The sequence below is a fragment of the Pseudophryne corroboree genome, chromosome 6, assembly GCF_028390025.1.
Source record: "Pseudophryne corroboree isolate aPseCor3 chromosome 6, aPseCor3.hap2, whole genome shotgun sequence".
NCBI lineage: Eukaryota > Metazoa > Chordata > Amphibia > Anura > Myobatrachidae > Pseudophryne > Pseudophryne corroboree.
Window position 1 is genome coordinate 839,857,350 of NC_086449.1, and position 19,778 is coordinate 839,877,127.

At 49.0% G+C, this 19,778-nt stretch overlaps 1 protein-coding gene across 1 annotated transcript in view; it reads right to left on the reverse strand.

Annotated features, from left to right (window-relative positions):
* Positions 1-329: 329 nt before the first annotated feature.
* PLEKHA5 (pleckstrin homology domain containing A5) overlaps positions 330-19,778 on the reverse strand; it is a 303,743-nt gene continuing 284,294 nt past the window's right edge. Inside the window, exons 22-27 of the mRNA XM_063930091.1 lie at positions 18,967-19,176; positions 8,104-8,280; positions 7,062-7,177; positions 6,681-6,820; positions 5,980-6,096; positions 330-962 (exon numbers count right to left, since the gene is read on the reverse strand). Of these exons, the coding sequence (XP_063786161.1) occupies positions 6,005-6,096; positions 6,681-6,820; positions 7,062-7,177; positions 8,104-8,280; positions 18,967-19,176 (735 nt within the window). The 3' untranslated portion in view covers positions 330-962; positions 5,980-6,004. The remainder of the gene's footprint in view (positions 963-5,979; positions 6,097-6,680; positions 6,821-7,061; positions 7,178-8,103; positions 8,281-18,966; positions 19,177-19,778) is intronic.

Below are 19,778 nucleotides of genomic sequence, written 5' to 3' on the forward strand. Positions count from 1 at the left end.
ATTTGTACGTGGAAGTCCAGTAGCTGATTGGACTGTTTGCTTAGTCTCGGCTGTTCCCAATGACCTTAGTGTGCTCATTGCTGCAACAGTTTTCTGCGGCAACTCAGGTCCAAAGATGGCGACAGCCGCTGACATCGCAGCTTGTGGATGAGGGAACAGGATGGAAGTATCCGGGATAGAAAGGCGCTCACACAGCAGGAGAAATCCGGACTACATCGCTGCACTGTTCTGTGGTGTCATGTGACCGGCACCCGTCTCAGTGGGGTCTGCGGGAATTGGGGGAACGTGGTCGGCACAGGATCCCTGCAGTAACACTGTCCACACGCAGATTAAACAACATCAACATTTATTTGGCATGTTATAAAAGAAATGAGCTATGAACATTTGCATGTAATCTCTGGGGTGTGTCCTACTTACATATGGGGGGAATGGATAATGACTATACAATGAATAATTACATTTTTACACTCTCGTACCAGAATTAAGAGCCTCGTTATTGCTGGACAGATCCGCTCCTGGAAGAAACGCAAGATCTATTGTTTTATAAAATGCAGAAATGGAAATTCACAAGATGAGGCGGCAGTGACTGCGGACGTCGCAAAGTAAGCAGGAAATGAGGAAAATACAACAATAAAATGGCACGTATTAAATATAAATATATATTCTTTTTACAAATAATGTGTAAAATAACATATTGTAGTGATTCGAAACTTTGGTGAGGGATGAAAATCCTGGATAATGTGATCAACAAAAAAGGAGAGAAAATGAAGGTTCTGATGAGAAGACCGCTCATCCGTCACCAGGCAGAACCATCTCCCGTTCTGGCTCTTAAATCTTCATGTGCAAGAACGACGTAGCAGCAAGCAGGAATCTGAGGTCACTTTGCAGCAAGATTCCGAATTTGGTTAGAAACTGTACAGTAACAATTAGAGCATGGAACGTCCATCATTGCAGGGTCCGGACTGTAACAGGAAAGCAGAGAATTCACACAGGGTCTCGCGGGAAACCCCCCCCCTACAGAAACTGCTCACCCCCGGCTTATGTTCTACTCCCAACCTCAGTGTAACATCACAGGGTGTATAGATACAGGTGTGACACACCCAACCCCTCTGTCACCTCAGTGTAACATCACATATACATACAGGTGTGACACACCCACCCCCTGTGTCACCTCCATGTAACATCACATATACATACAGGTGTGACACACCCACCCCCTCTGTCACCTCAGTGCAACATCACATATACATACAGGTGTAACACACCTACCCTAAGCTCCACCCCCTGTCACCTCAGTGTAACATCACATATACATACAGGTGTGACACACCCACCCCCTCTCTGTCACCTCAGTGTAACATCACATATACATACAGGTGTGACACACCCACCCCCTCTGTCACCTCCATGTAACATCACATACAGGTGTGACACAACCACCCCCTCTGTCACCTCCATGTAACATCACATATACATACAGGTGTGACACACCCACCCCCTCTGTCACCTCAGTGTAACATCACATATACATATATAGTTGTGACACACCCACCCCCTCTGTCAACTCCGTGTAACATCACATATACATACAGGTGTGACACACTCACCCCCTCTGTCACCTCAGTGTAACATCACATATACATACAGGTGCGACACACCCACCCCCTCTGTCACCTCAGTGTAACATCACATATACATATATAGTTGTGACACAACCACCCCCTCTGTCACCTCCATGTAACATCACATATACATACAGGTGTGACACACCCACCCCCTCTGTCACCTCAGTGTAACATCACATATACATACAGGTGTGTGACACACCCACCCCCTCTGTCACCTCAGTGTAACATCACATATACATACAGGTGCGACACACCCACCCCCTCTGTCACCTCAGTGTAACATCACATATACATACATACAGGTGTGACACACTCACCCCCTCTGTCACCTCAGTGTAACATCACATATACATACAGGTGTGACACACCCACCCCCTCTGTCACCTCAGTGTAACATCACATATACATACATACAGGTGTGACACACAAACCCCCTCTGTCACCTCCATGTAACATCACATATACATACAGTTGTGACACACCCACCCCCTCTATCACCTCCATGTAACATCACATATACATACATACAGGTGTGACACACCCACCCCCTCTATCACCTCAGTGTAACATCACATATACATACACACATACATACATACATACATACAGGTGTGACACACCCACCCTCTCTGTCACCTCAGTGTAACATCACATATACATACAGTTGTGACACACCCACCCCCTCTGTCACCTCCGTGTAACATCACATATACATACATACATACATACATACATACATACAGGTGTGAGACACCCACCCCCTCTGTCACCTCAGTGTAACATCACATATACATACATACAGGTGTGACACACCCACCCCCTCTATCACCTCAGTGTAACATCACACATACATACATACATACATACATACATACATACATACATACAGGTGTGACACACCCACCCTCTCTGTCACCTCCATGTAACATCACATATACATACAGTTGTGACACACCCACCCCCTCTATCACCTCAGTGTAACATCACATATACATACAGGTGTGACACACCCACACCCTCTCTGTCACCTCAGTGTAACATCACATATACATACAGGTGTGACACACCCACCCTCTCTGTCACCTCAGTGTAACATCACACATACATACAGGTGTGACACACCCACCCCCTCTCTGTCACCTCAGTGTAACATCACATATACATACATACAGGTGTGACACACCCACACCCTCTGTCACCTCAGTGTAACATCACACATACATACAGGTGTGACACACCCACCCCCTCTCTGTCACCTCAGTGTAACATCACATATACATACATACAGGTGTGACACACCCACCCCCTCTCTGTCACCTCAGTGTAACATCACATATACATACATACAGGTGTGACACACCCACACCCTCTGTCACCTCAGTGTAACATCACACATACATACAGGTGTGACACACCCACCCCCTCTCTGTCACCTCAGTGTAACATCACATATACATACATACAGGTGTGACACACCCACCCCCTCTCTGTCACCTCAGTGTAACATCACACATACATACATACAGGTGTGACACACCCACCCCCTCTCTGTCACCTCAGTGTAACATCACATATACATACAGGTGTGACACACCCACCCTCTCTGTCACCTCAGTGTAACATCACACATACATACAGGTGTGACACACCCACCCCCTCTCTGTCACCTCAGTGTAACATCACATATACATACATACAGGTGTGACACACCCACCCTCTCTGTCACCTCAGTGTAACATCACATATACATACATACAGGTGTGACACACCCACCCCCTCTGTCACCTCCATGTAACATCACATATACATACAGGTGTGAGACACCTACCCTAAGCCCCACCCCCCGGTCACCTCTGTGTAACATCACATAAAGGTGTGACACACCCACCCCCTCTGTCACCTCAGTGTAACATCACATATACATACAGGTGTGACACACCCACCCTCTCTCTGTCACCTCAGTGTAACATCACATATACATACATACAGGTGTGACACACCCACACCCTCTGTCACCTCAGTGTAACATCACACATACATACAGGTGTGACACACCCACCCCCTCTCTGTCACCTCAGTGTAACATCACATATACATACATACAGGTGTGACACACCCACCCCCTCTCTGTCACCTCAGTGTAACATCACATATACATACATACATACAGGTGTGACACACCCACACCCTCTGTCACCTCAGTGTAACATCACACATACATACAGGTGTGACACACCCACCCCCTCTCTGTCACCTCAGTGTAACATCACATATACATACATACAGGTGTGACACACCCACCCTCTCTGTCACCTCAGTGTAACATCACATATACATACATACATACAGGTGTGACACACCCACCCCCTCTGTCACCTCCATGTAACATCACATATACATACAGGTGTGAGACACCTACCCTAAGCCCCACCCCCCGGTCACCTCTGTGTAACATCACATAAAGGTGTGACACACCCACCCCCTCTGTCACCTCAGTGTAACATCACATATACATACAGGTGTGACACACCCACCCCCTCTGTCACCTCAGTGTAACATCACATAAACATACAGGTGTGACACACCCACCCCCTCTCTGTCACCTCAGTGTAACATCACACATACATACAGGTGTAAAAGCCCCACACCCTCTGTCACCTCAGTGTAACATCACATATACATACAGGTGCGACACACCCACCCCCTCTGTCACCTCAGTGTAACATCACATATACATACAGGTGTGACACACCCACCCCCTGTCACCTCAGTGATACATCACATATACATACAGGTGTGAGAGCCCCGCCCTAAGCCCCACCTCCTGTCACCTCGGTGCAACATCACATATACATACAGGTTTGACACACCCACCCTTAGCCCCACCCCGTCACCCACCCACTGTCACCTCGGTGTAATATCACATTAACATACAGGTGTAAAAGCCCCACACCCTCTGTCACCTCAGTGTAACATCACATATACATACATACATACATACAGGTGTGACACACCCACCCCCTGTCACCCCAGTGATACATCACATATACATACATACATACAGGTGTGACACACCCACCCCCTCTGTTACCTTGCTGTAACATCACATATACATACAGACATCACATATACATACAGGTGTAAAAGCCCCACCCCCTTTGTCACCTCAGTGTAACATACAGGTGTGACACACCCACCTTAAGCTACACCCCGTCACCTCAGTGTAACTTCACATATACATACATACATACATACGTGACACACCCACCCTAAACCCCACCCTGTCACACATCCTATGCCCACCCCCCGTCACCTCAATGTAACACATATACATACAGGTGTGAGAGCCCCGCCCTAAGCCCCACCTCCTGTCACCTCGGTGCAACATCACATATACATACAGGTTTGACACACCCACCCTTAGCCCCACCCCGTCACCCACCCACTGTCACCTCGGTGTAATATCACATTAACATACAGGTGTAAAAGCCCCACACCCTCTGTCACCTCAGTGTAACATCACATATACATACAGGTGTGAGAGCCCCACCCTAAGCCACACCCTCTGTCACCTCAGTGTAACATCACATATACATACAGGTGTGAGAGCCCCACCCTAAGCCACACCCTCTGTCACCTCAGTGCAACATCACATATACATACAGGTGTGAGAGCCCCGCCCTAAGCCACACCCTCTGTCACCTCAGTGTATCATCACATATACATAGAGGTGTGAGAGCCCCGCCCTAAGCCACACCCTCTGTCACCTCAGTGTAACATCACATATACATACAGGTGTGAGAGCTCCGCCCTAAGCCACACCCTCTGTCACCTCAGTGCAACATCACATATACATACAGGTGTGAGAGCTCCGCCCTAAGCCACACCCTCTGTCACCTCAGTGTATCATCACATATACATACAGGTGTGAGAGCCCCGCCCTAAGCCACACCCTCTGTCACCTCAGTGTATCATCACATATACATACAGGTGTGAGAGCCCCGCCCTAAGCCACACCCTCTGTCACCTCAGTGTAACATCACATATACATACAGGTGTGAGAGCTCCGCCCTAAGCCACACCCTCTGTCACCTCAGTGCAACATCACATATACATACAGGTGTGAGAGCTCCGCCCTAAGCCACACCCTCTGTCACCTCAGTGTATCATCACATATACATACAGGTGTGAGAGCCCCGCCCTAAGCCACACCCTCTGTCACCTCAGTGTATCATCACATATACATAGAGGTGTGAGAGCCCCGCCCTAAGCCACACCCTCTGTCACCTCAGTGTAACATGATACATGGGATAAGGAACTGGGCCACAGGCAAGTTGTTCTGAATACTTACATGATAAGAAAGACGTGTTTCCCCGTCACACACACATGAAGTGAGACCCTTCTGTCAACTGTGTTTGTGCGGCGGGAGCTGGTAATGGGGTTTCCTGCAGAGGTGGCCGGTTCCCAGCTGGAACCACAGAAGGAAAGGTAAGTTATAAGACTGAACATAGCACTGATTATACCTTATTGTTACAGGGACAGCCGTCACTGCTGGGACGTCATGTGGGATCACGGCTGCCTATGATACTTACAGAGGGGATCCGCTGAGCAATCCCTGCGTCAGTGGCTGAGCAGGTGCCGGCTGTCCCATACAAGGACATGCTTACACACTGTAACTAAACAGGAACCCCCTATGCACACAGACACATAAGCCGTCACAGGAAGACCCCCATGCCGTGCGAGGCTAAAGGGTATGGCTTGTGACGTAGTAAGCGCGGTGCGGTTCTGGTGTTCGTATCTAACCCTAACGCTCCTTACACCCCTGACCCTTCCCCTACAAAGCCCTGGAGGCTGAAGACTAAGCAGCGTTCTAGTAATTGAGACCCTTGCGGCTAGAATAATACCAGTGACTGCCATGGGTCACTGGGGTCACTTCAATTCGCCGGCACCATATACGGTATTACAGGCGTTGCGGTAAAATGACAGACACTTGTGTGCACCTCTATGGAATTGCGTTCTGGAAGGTGACTCTGACCCCTATGAGTGTCCCACCTTCTAATGCGTTCTGCCTTCTAAGAGTATCGGCCGAGAAGTCGTAGAAGAGAATCCCGCTCCGTTCCGCCTCTCTCGTCTTCTCATCGCTCTGCCCACCCTCAGATTTATGCTTCGGAACAGAGGTCACAACCTGCAAGCTGGAACACAAAGAGTATAAGCCAAAGAAAAGAGCATACGTGTGGTGAGGAAGCTACACGCTTACAGACATGTAACAAGATGCAACAAGATGTGTCCCTCACGGAGCTTTCACCACAACATTAACAGGTCACAACGAGTATCTACTAAACTCATGTATTCTAGTTTTAGGTTTTATGCCCCTATCCATATACAATGGCTCAGAAGACCAGATAGATTTTGCCCTGCCTGCTTGTAACCAACCAGTTTCCATGAGGCTCTGGCACACGGTCTGTATCACTGGACTGTGGGTCTCGGTCTTCTGTTCCAACATCTTTGGCTATAGGTGCAGAATTCACAAAAATGTCCGTATCTCCCGGCTGTAGATGAAAGAGCAAGGCCATAGAGTAATTATTCACCAATGCCAACCCACCATTCTTACTGGGGATTCTTCCACTAGTCCCACCTCTTTTTGCACTGAACTTCGGAGTTTGCAAAACCCCCCCATCCATTATGTAAGATTCCACTACTCCGTACCAATGACCAACACTCACCACAACTTTATCAAATGATCACTTGATATTTCATCACCACCTCCCCCCACCCTCCCGATCCTTTACATTGATCACCGGAGATTACCCCGTCAACTAATCACTGGAGATTCCTCCACCACCCATCTTCCTATCACTGGAGATTCCTCTACTACCCACCTTATCATCACTGGAGATTCCTCTACTACCCACCTTCTTATCACTGGAGATTCCTCCACTACCCACCTTCTTATCACTGGAGATTCCTCCACTACCCACCTTCTTATCACTGGAGATTCCTCTACTACCCATCTTCTTATCACTGGAGATTCCTCCACTACCCACCTTATCATCACTGGAGATTCCTCTACTACCCACCTTATCATCACTAGAGATTCCTCTACTACCCATCTTCTTATCACTGGAGATTCCTCCACTACCCACCTTATCATCACTGGAGATTCCTCTACTACCCACCTTATCATCACTGGAGATTCCTCCACTACCCACCTTATCATCACTGGAGATTCCTCCACTACCCGCCTTCTCATCACTGGAGATTCCTCCACTACCCACCTTCTCATCACTGGAGATTCCGCCATTACCCACCTTCTCATCACTGGAGATTCCTCCACTACCCACCTTCTCATCACTGGAGATTCCTCCACCACCTTATCACTGATGACTGAAGACTCATCTACTACCTACCACCTTACAACTGGAGATTCCCCCACCACCTTACCACTGATCACAGGAGATTCCTCCACACTACCCACCTCCATAGTACCGATCACTGAAGTCTCCTCCTTATCACAGACTATAGGAGATTCCTCCCCTCCGACCACATCCTTCACTATAAAGGACTCTGGAGATGGTGATTCAGTGTTGCCTTCATGCACAGCATTCTCAATGTCTTCAAAGTTATCTAATGCTTTTTCCTCCTTTTTCCGAAGCTAAAAATAAGAGACATTATGTCACATCCACTATCAAAGCATTTGTGCAAGTAGTGTTTGGGAGGAAGAAGTGTGAGTGGCAGAGGAGGTTGGACAGTGCAACTAGTATTCTGGAAGAACAGGTGTGTGACAGGCGGTCTAATGCCTGGGTACACACTGGCCGATGTATCAGCCGTTCTACCGATATATCGCTGGCCCGTTGGCCAGTGTGTACCACAGCACATAATTCACAGACATATCGCGTTGGCCGTGCAGCACACACGATGACCAATATATCTACAGATATCTACAGATATGTTGGTGCAGCGTTGTGAGTGCATGGATAGTCAGCCGACCGCCCGTACACATGCTGCGGCAGCCAGCGGTGATTGACGGCTGAACTGGGCGGGCACATGTAAATGCCCGCCAAGTTTGTGATGTCAGTCAAGACGGATCGGGCAGTGTGTGTGCCCAACACACTGCCTGATCCGGCTACAGATATATCTACCAGTGTGTACCCAGCGTTAGGCAGGGACACAAACCAGACAACCACTCCTGACTAGCAGATTACGGATTTCCCGTAGGGTATGATAAACAACAACTTTACTCTACAGTGTTGTTAACTTAGTGTGAAAAATCAGCTCCAAAGAGTCATTTAGCCAGGACACACAATATAAGTGTTTGTGCCAGTGCTTGCCGATCACACACTCCAATACACTCCTGCCACAATGCGGGCTCAGCTGCAAATGTCTTACTGTTATTATTATTCATCTCCCCGAATTCCGGCCTAACACTTCCATACTCGGCATAGAACAGAATACTCCTGAGAGGGGACATTTACACTGTGTTACACCTGGCAGATGTCTGCATATGAATGGGGTCATTATATTGCCGAGAGTGTGCTGGGAAGGTGTGATAGGTGCATTATGGAAATAATATTTTTGGGGAAGGGGAGGGGGGCTGTTGAGGCTTGTGCCTCTATCGTATAATGTTTCATTCCTGCAGCATATTAAATTTAGGAATTTCCCAGATAGCTCCAAAAGTACAACAGCAGGTGTTTTACCTCCAGTGCTGGAACAGGGACCTCAATACAGAGGGGAATAGGTGAAATGAAGGGCACCAATTACTAATACTACTTTCCTTCTACAGTACATTACTGTCCCTCTCCCCCTACAGTACATTACTGTCCCTCTCCCCCTACAGTACATTATAGTACCTCTCCCCCCACAGTACATTACTGTCCCTCTCCCCCCCACAGTACATTACTGTACCTCTCCCCCCTACAGTACATTACTGTCCCTCTCCCCCCACAGTACATTACTGTACCTCTCCCCCCTACAGTACATTACTGTCCCTCTCCCCCCCTACAGTACATTACTGTCCCTCTCCCCCCTACAGTACATTACTGTACCTTTCTCCCCTACAGTACATTACTGTCCCTCTCCCCCCTACAGTACATTACTGTCCCTCTCCCCCCTACAGTACATTACTGTCCCTCTCCCCCCTACAGTACATTACTGTCCCTCTCCCCCCTACAGTACATTACTGTCCCTCTCCCCCCTACAGTACATTACTGTCCCTCTCCCCTTACAGTACATTACTGTCCCTCTCCCCCTACAGTACATTACTGTCCCTCTCCCCCTACAGTACATTACTGTCCCTCTCCCCCCTACAGTACATTACAGTACCTCTCCCCCCTACAGTACATTACTGTCCCTCTCCCCCCTACAGTGCATTACTGTCCCTCTCCCCCTACAGTGCATTACTGTCCCTCTCCCCCTACAGTACATTACTGTCCCTCTCCCCCTACAGTACATTACTGTCCCTCTCCCCCCTACAGTACATTACTGTACCTCTCCCCCTACAGTACATTACTGTCCCTCTCCCCCTACAGTACATTATAGTACCTCTCCCCCCACAGTACATTACTGTCCCTCTCCCCCCTACAGTACATTACTGTACCTCTCCCCCTACAGTACATTACTGTACCTCTCCCCCCACAGTACATTACTGTACCTCTCCCCCCTACAGTACATTACTGTCCCTCTCCCCCCCTACAGTACATAACTGTCCCTCTCCCCCCTACAGTACATAACTGTCCCTCTCCCCCCTACAGTACATTACTGTACCTCTCCCCCTACAGTACATTACTGTACCTCTCCCCCCTACAGTGCATTACTGTTCCTCTCCCCCTACAGTACATTACTGTCCCTCTCCCCCTACAGTACATTACTGTCCCTCTCCCCCCTACAGTACATTACTGTCCCTCTCCCCCCACAGTACATTACTGTACCTCTCCCCCCTACAGTACATTACTGTCCCTCTCCCCCGCTACAGTACATAACTGTCCCTCTCCCCCCTACAGTACATTACTGTACCTTTCTCCCCTACAGTACATTACTGTCCCTCTCCCCCCTACAGTACATTACTGTCCCTCTCCCCCCTACAGTACATTACTGTCCCTCTCCCCCCTACAGTACATTACTGTACCTCTCCCCCCTACAGTACATTACTGTCCCTCTCCCCCCTACAGTACATTACTGTCCCTCTCCCCCCTACAGTACATTACTGTCCCTCTCCCCTTACAGTACATTACTGTCCCTCTCCCCCTACAGTACATTACTGTCCCTCTCCCCCTACAGTACATTACTGTCCCTCTCCCCCCTACAGTACATTACAGTACCTCTCCCCCCTACAGTACATTACTGTCCCTCTCCCCCCTACAGTGCATTACTGTCCCTCTCCCCCTACAGTGCATTACTGTCCCTCTCCCCCTACAGTACATTACTGTCCCTCTCCCCCTACAGTACATTACTGTCCCTCTCCCCCTACAGTACATTACTGTCCCTCTCCCCCCACAGTACATTACTGTCCCTCTCCCCTTACAGTGCATTACTGTCCCTCTCCCCCCTACAGTGCATTACTGTCCCTCTCCCCCTACAGTACATTACTGTCCCTCTCCCCCCTACAGTACATTACTGTACCTCTCCCCCCTACAGTGCATTACTGTACCTCTCCCCCCTACAGTGCATTACTGTACCTCTCCCCCCTACAGTGCATTACTGTACCTCTCCCCCCTACAGTGCATTACTGTACCTCTCCCCCCTACAGTGCATTACTGTACCTCTCCCCCTACAGTACATTACTGTCCCTCTCCCCATACAGTACATTACTGTACCTCTCCCCCCTACAGTACATTACTGTACCTCTCCCCCCTACAGTACATTACTGTACCTCTCCCCCCTACAGTACATTACAGTACCTCCCCCTACAGTACATTACTGTCCCTCTCCCCCTACAGTACATTACTGTACCTCTCCCCCCTACAATACATTACTGTACCTCTCCCCCCTACAGTACATTACAGTACCTCCCCCTACAGTACATTACTGTAGCTCTCCCCCCTACAGTACATTACTGTACCTCTCCCCCTACAGTACATTACAGTACCTCCCCCTACAGTACATTACAGTACCTCCCCCTACAGTACATTACTGTACCTCTCCCCCCACAGTACATTACTGTACCTCTCCCCCTACAGTACAGTACCTCTCCCCCCTACAGTACAGTACCTCTCCCCCCTACAGTACAGTACCTCTCCCCCCTACAGTACCTCTCCCCCCTACAGTACATTACTGTCCCTCTCACCCCTACAGTACATTACTGTCCCTCTCCCCCTACAGTACATTACTGTACCTCTCCCCCCTACAGTACATTACTGTACCTCTCCCCCTACAGTACATTACAGTACCTCCCCCTACAGTACATTACTGTACCTCTCCCCCCACAGTACATTACTGTACCTCTCCCCCTACAGTACATTACTGTACCTCTCCCCCTACAGTACAGTACCTCTCCCCCCTACAGTACAGTACCTCTCCCCCCTACAGTACAGTACCTCTCCCCCCTACAGTACATTACTGTCCCTCTCCCCCCTACAGTACATTACTGTCCCTCTCCCCCTACAGTACATTACTGTACCTCTCCCCCTACAGTACAGTACCTCTCCCCCTACAGTACAGTACCTCTCCCCCTTCAGTACAGTACCTCTCCCCGCTACAGTACAGTACCTCTCCCCGCTACAGTACATTACTGTCCCTCTCCCGCCTACAGTACATTACTGTCCCTCTCCCCCTACAGTACATTACTGTACCTCTCCCCCTACAGTACATTACTGTACCTCTCCCCCCACAGTACAGTACTGTACCTCTCCCCCCACAGTACATTACTGTACCTCTCCCCCCTACAGTACATTATAGTACCTCTCCCCCCTACAGTACATTATAGTACCTCTCCCCCCTACAGTACATTACTGTCCCTCTCCCCCCTACAGTACATTACTGTCCCTCTCCCCCCTACAGTACATTACTGTCCCTCTCCCCCTACAGTACATTACTGTACCTCTCCCCCCTACAGTACATTACTGTACCTCTCCCCCTACAGTACATTACTGTACCTCTCCCCCCTACAGTACATTACTGTACCTCTCCCCCTACAGTACATTACAGTACCTCCCCCTACAGTACATTACTGTACCTCTCCCCCCTACAGTACATTACAGTACCTCCCCCTACAGTACATTACTGTACCTCTCCCCCCACAGTACATTACTGTACCTCTCCCCCCTACAGTACAGTACCTCTCCCCCCTACAGTACAGTACCTCTCCCCCCTACAGTACAGTACCTCTCCCCCCTACAGTACATTACTGTCCCTCTCCCCCTACAGTACATTACTGTACCTCTCCCCCTACAGTACAGTACCTCTCCCCCTACAGTACAGTACCTCTCCCCCCTACAGTACATTACTGTCCCTCTCCCCCCTACAGTACATTACTGTCCCTCTCCCCCCTACAGTACATTACTGTACCTCTCCCGCCTACAGTACATTACTGTCCCTCTCCCCCTACAGTACATTACTGTACCTCTCCCCCTACAGTACATTACTGTACCTCTCCCCCCACAGTACAGTACCTCTCCCCCCTACAGTACATTATAGTACCTCTCCCCCCTACAGTACATTACTGTACCTCTCCCCCCTACAGTACATTACTGTACCTCCCCGTACAGTACATTACTGTACCTCTCCCCCTACAGTACCTCTCCCCCTACATTACAATACTGTACCTCTCCCCCCCACAGTACATTACTGTACCTCTCCCCCCCACAGTACATTACTGTCCCTCTCCCCCTACAGTACAGTACCTCTCCCCCTACAGTACCTCTCCCCTTGCAGTACATTACAGTACCTCTCCCCCCTGCAGTACATTACTGTACCTCTTCCCCACAGTACTGTACCTCTCCCCCCTACAGTACTGTACCTCTCCCCCCCTACAGTACAGTACCTCTCCCCCTACAGTACAGTACTGTACCTCTCCCCCCTACAGTGCATTACTGTACCTCTCCCCCCTACAGTGCATTACTGTACCTCTCCCCCCTACAGTGCATTACTGTACCTCTCCCCCCTACAGTGCATTACTGTCCCTCTCCCCCCTACAGTACATTACTGTACCCCCCCCACAGTACATTACTGTCCCTCTCCCCCTACAGTACAGTACCTCTCCCCCTACAGTACATTACTGTACCTCTCCCCCTACAGTACCTTTCCCCCTACAGTACATTACTGTACCTTTCCCCCCTACAGTACATTACTGTACCTTTCCCCCCTACAGTACATTACAGTACCTTTCCCCCCTACAGTACATTACAGTACCTCTCCCCCTACTGTACTATACTATACATCTACCCTACAGTACAGTACACCCCCACTACAGTACAGTACTACACATCTCCCCCTACAGTACAGTACTATACATCTCCCCCCTACAGTACAGTAGTACACATCTCCTCCTACAGTACATTACTACACATCTCCCCCTACAGTACTATACACCCCCACTACAGTACACATCACCTCCTACAGTACAGTACTACACATCACCCCCTACAGTACAGTACTACACATCTCCCCCTTACAGTACATTATTGTACCTCTCCCCCCTACAGTACATTACTGTACCTCTCCCCCTACAGTACATTACTGTACCTCTCCCCCTACAGTACCTCTCCCCCTACAGTACCTCTCCCCCTACATTACAATACTGTACCTCTCCCCCCCACAGTACATTACTGTACCTCTCCCCCCCACAGTACATTACTGTCCCTCTCCCCCTACAGTACAGTACCTCTCCCCCTACAGTACAGTACCTCTCCCCCTACAGTACAGTACCTCTCCCCCTACAGTACCTCTCCCCTTGCAGTACATTACAGTACCTCTCCCCCCTGCAGTACATTACTGTACCTCTTCCCCCACAGTACTGTACCTCTCCCCCCTACAGTACTGTACCTCTCCCCCTACAGTACAGTACTGTACCTCTCCCCCCTACAGTGCATTACTGTACCTCTCCCCCTACAGTACATTACTGTACCTCTCCCCCCTACAGTACATTACTGTACCCCCCCCCCCCCACAGTACATTACTGTCCCTCTCCCCCTACAGTACAGTACCTCTCCCCCTACAGTACATTACTGTACCTCTCCCCCTACAGTACAGTACCTTTCCCCCTACAGTACAGTACCTTTCCCCCTACAGTACATTACTGTACCTTTCCCCCCTACAGTACATTACTGTACCTCTCCCCCTACAGCACATTACAGTACCTTTCCCCCCTACAGTACATTACAGTACCTTTCCCCCTACTGTACTATACTATACATCTACCCTACAGTACAGTACACCCCCACTACAGTACTACACATCTCCCCCTACAGTACAGTACTATACATCTCCCCCCTACAGTACAGTAGTACACATCTCCTCCTACAGTACATTACTACACATCTCCCCCTACAGTACATTACTACACATCTCCCCCTACAGTACTATACACCCCCACTACAGTACACATCACCTCCTACAGTACAGTACTACACATCACCCCCTACAGTACAGTACTACACATCTCCCCCTACAGTACACTACTACACATCTCCCCCTACAGTACACTACTACACATCTCCTCCTACAGTACACTACTACACATCTCCTCCTACAGTACTACACATCGCCCCCTACAGTACAGTACTACACATTGCCCCCTACAGTACAGTACTACACATCGCCCCCTACAGTACTACACATCGCCCCCTACAGTACAGTACTACACATCGCTCCCTACAGTACAGTACTACACATCTCTCCCTACAGTACAGTACTACACATCTCCCCCTACAGTACAGTACATCTCCCCCTACAGTACAGTAGTACACATCTCCTCCTACAGTACACTACTATACATCCCCCCTAGAGTGCAGTACTATACATCTCTCCCTACAGTATAGTACTATACATCTCCTCCTACAGTACTATACATCTCCTCCTACAGTACTACACATCGCCCCCTAAAGTACAGTACTACACATCGCCCCCTACAGTACAGTACTATACATCGCCCCCTACAGTACAGTACTATACATCGCCCCCTACAGTACAATACTATACATCCCGCCCTAGAGTGCAGTACTATACATCTCTCCCTACAGTACAGTACTATACATCTCCTCCTACAGTACAGTACTATACATCTCGTCATACAGTACAGTACTATGCATCTCGTCCTACAGTACAGTACTATGCATCCCCCCCTAAAGTGCAGTACTATAAATCTCTCCCTACAGTACAGTACTATACATCTCCTCCTACAGTACAGTACTATACATCCCCCCTAAAGTGCAGTACTATAAATCTCTCCCTACAGTACAGTACTATACATCTCCTCCTACAGTACAGTACTATACATCCCCCCCTAGAGTGCAGTACTATACATCTCTCCCTACAGTACAGTACTATACATCTCCTCCTAGAGTACAGTACTATACATCTCGTCCTACAGTACTACACATCGCCCCCTAAAGTACAGTACTACACATCGCCCCCTACAGTACAGTACTATACATCGCCCCCTACAGTACTACACATCGCTCCCTACAGTACTATACATTGCCCCCTACAGTACAATACTACACATCTCCCCCTACAGTACAGTACTACACATCTCCCCCTATAGTACAGTACTACACATCTCCCCCTACAGTACAGTACTACACATCTCCCCCTACAGTACAGTACTATACATCTCCCCCTACAGTACAGTACTACACATCTCCCCCTACAGTACAGTACTACACATCGCCCCCTACAGTACTACTCATCTCCCCCTACAGTACAGTACAGTACTATACATCACCCCCTACAGTACAGTACTATACATCGCCCCCTATAGTACAGTACTATACATCGCCCCCTACAGTACTATACATCGCCCCCTACAGTACAGTACACATCTCCCCCTACAGTACTACACATCGCCCCCTACAGTACAGTACTACACATCGCCCCCTACAGTACAGTACTACACATCGCCCCCTACAGTACAGTACTACACATCGCTCCCTACAGTACAGTACTACACATCGCCCCCTACAGTACAGTACTACACATCGCCCCCTACAGTACAGTACTACACATCTCCCACTACAGTACAGTACTATACATCTCCCCCTACAGTACAGTACTACACATCTCCCCTACAGTACAGTACTACACATCGCCCCCTACAGTACTACTCATCTCCCCCTACAGTACAGTACTATACATCGCCCCCCTACAGTACAGTACTATACATCGCCCCCTACAGTACTATACATCGCCCCCTACAGTACAGTACTACACATCTCCCCCTACAGTACTACACATCGCCCCCTACAGTACAGTACTACACATCGCCCCCTACAGTACAGTACTACACATCGCCCCCTACAGTACAGTACTACACATCGCTCCCTACAGTACAGTACTACACATCGCCCCCTACAGTACAGTACTACACATCGCCCCCTACAGTACAGTACTACACATCTCCCACTACAGTACAGTACTATACATCTCCCCCTACAGTACAGTACTACACATCTCCCCTACAGTACAGTACTACACATCGCCCCCTACAGTACTACTCATCTCCCCCTACAGTACAGTACTATACATCGCCCCCTACAGTACAGTACTATACATCGCCCCCTACAGTACAGTACTACACATCTCCCACTACAGTACAGTACTATACATCTCCCCCTACAGTACAGTACTACACATCTCCCCTACAGTACAGTACTACACATCGCCCCCTACAGTACTACTCATCTCCCCCTACAGTACAGTACTATACATCGCCCCCTATAGTACAGTACTATACATCGCCCCCTACAGTACTATACATCGCCCCCTACAGTACAGTACTACACATCTCCCCCTACAGTACTACACATCGCCCCCTACAGTACAGTACTACACATCGCCCCCTACAGTACAGTACTACACATCGCCCCCTACAGTACAGTACTACACATCGCTCCCTACAGTACAGTACTACACATCGCCCCCTACAGTACAGTACTACACATCGCCCCCTACAGTACAGTACTACACATCTCCCACTACAGTACAGTACTATACATCTCCCCCTACAGTACAGTACTACACATCTCCCCTACAGTACAGTACTACACATCGCCCCCTACAGTACTACTCATCTCCCCCTACAGTACAGTACTATACATCGCCCCCTACAGTACAGTACTATACATCGCCCCCTACAGTACTATACATCGCCCCCTACAGTACAGTACTACACATCTCCCCCTACAGTACTACACATCGCCCCCTACAGTACAGTACTACACATCGCCCCCTACAGTACAGTACTACACATCGCCCCCTACAGTACAGTACTACACATCGTCCCCTACAGTACAGTACTACACATCGCCCCCTACAGTACAGTACTACATATCGCCCCCTACAGTACAGTACTACACATCGCCCCCTACAGTACAGTACTACACATCTCCCCCTACAGTACAGTACTACACATCTCCCCCTACAGTACAGTACTATACATCTCCCCCTACAGTACAGTACTATACATCGCCCCCTACAGTACAGTACTATACATCGCCCCCTACAGTACTATACATCGCCCCCTACAGTACAGTACTACACATCTCCCCCTACAGTACTACACATCGCCCCCTACAGTACAGTACTACACATCGCCCCCTACAGTACAGTACTACACATCGCCCCCTACAGTACTACACATCGCCCCCTACAGTACAGTACTACACATCGCCCCCTACAGTACAGTACTACACATCGCCCCCTACAGTACAGTACTACACATCTCCCCCTACAGTACAGTACTACACATCTCCCCCTACAGTACAGTACTATACATCTCCCCCTACAGTACAGTACTATACATCGCCCCCTACAGTACAGTACTATACATCGCCCCCTACAGTACTATACATCGCCCCCTACAGTACAGTACTACACATCTCCCCCTACAGTACTACACATCGCCCCCTACAGTACAGTACTACACATCGCCCCCTACAGTACAGTCCTACACATCGCCCCCTACAGTACTACACATCGCCCCCTACAGTACAGTACTACACATCGCCCCCTACAGTACAGTACTACACATCGCCCCCTACAGTACAGTACTACACATCGCCCCCTACAGTACAGTACTACACATCGCCCCCTACAGTACAGTACTACACATCGCCCCCTACAGTACAGTACTATACATTGCCCCCTACAGTACAGTACTATACATTGCCCCCTACAGTACAGTACATACCTGTGTTTTTTGTACAGAGTTTTCCCTAGAAAGGGAAGGGCTCTGTGATGTAGACGGGTCGGAAAACACCGGTATACTGAACACCTTCTTCTTCTCTTTGAGACAAGCCGCCTGATGTCTGCGCATCCTCTCCAGCTGCTCGCTCAGTGACATGCGCGGTCGGTGGGTCTCTGCTATACAGAGATGTTCCACTGCACTTCGCGGCCTCTCCTTGCAGCCAGAGAATAGGGAAGGAAGAACGACAGGGAAAAGTCACGTCTAGAGTAGTGACACAAACACTATATACAGTATACAGCCTCAGGACTGGGGGAAAACACAACATGTAGTTCAGTATAAAGTACAATTCATAAAGCAGCTGATGGGGAAGCAGCCCCGGCCGCCGAGGGGACAGAGGACACAGTCAGCAGCTATGGCACTGAATAATTATAGAACCTCACAGCAATTAGGAAAATGATAATATGAAGCTAACACACCAATTATCCAGTACTCCTCTCACTGTGACCTATCGCCTATACCTACCAATAACAACCCTGATGATATAGCCAACATCCATGACCCTTTATCACTATCATACAAAATATAGGGGGTCATTCCGAGTTGATCGCTCGCTAGCAGTTTTTACCAGCCGAGTAAACACTAGGCCGCCGCCCACTGGGAGTGTATCTTAGCTTAGCAGAAGTGCAAACGAAACGATCGCAGAGCGGCGGCAAAGTTATTTTGTGCAGTTTCTGAGTAGCTCAAAACCTGCTCAGCGCTCTCGATCACTTCAGACTGTTCAGTTCCTGTTTTGACGTCACAAACACGCCCTGCGT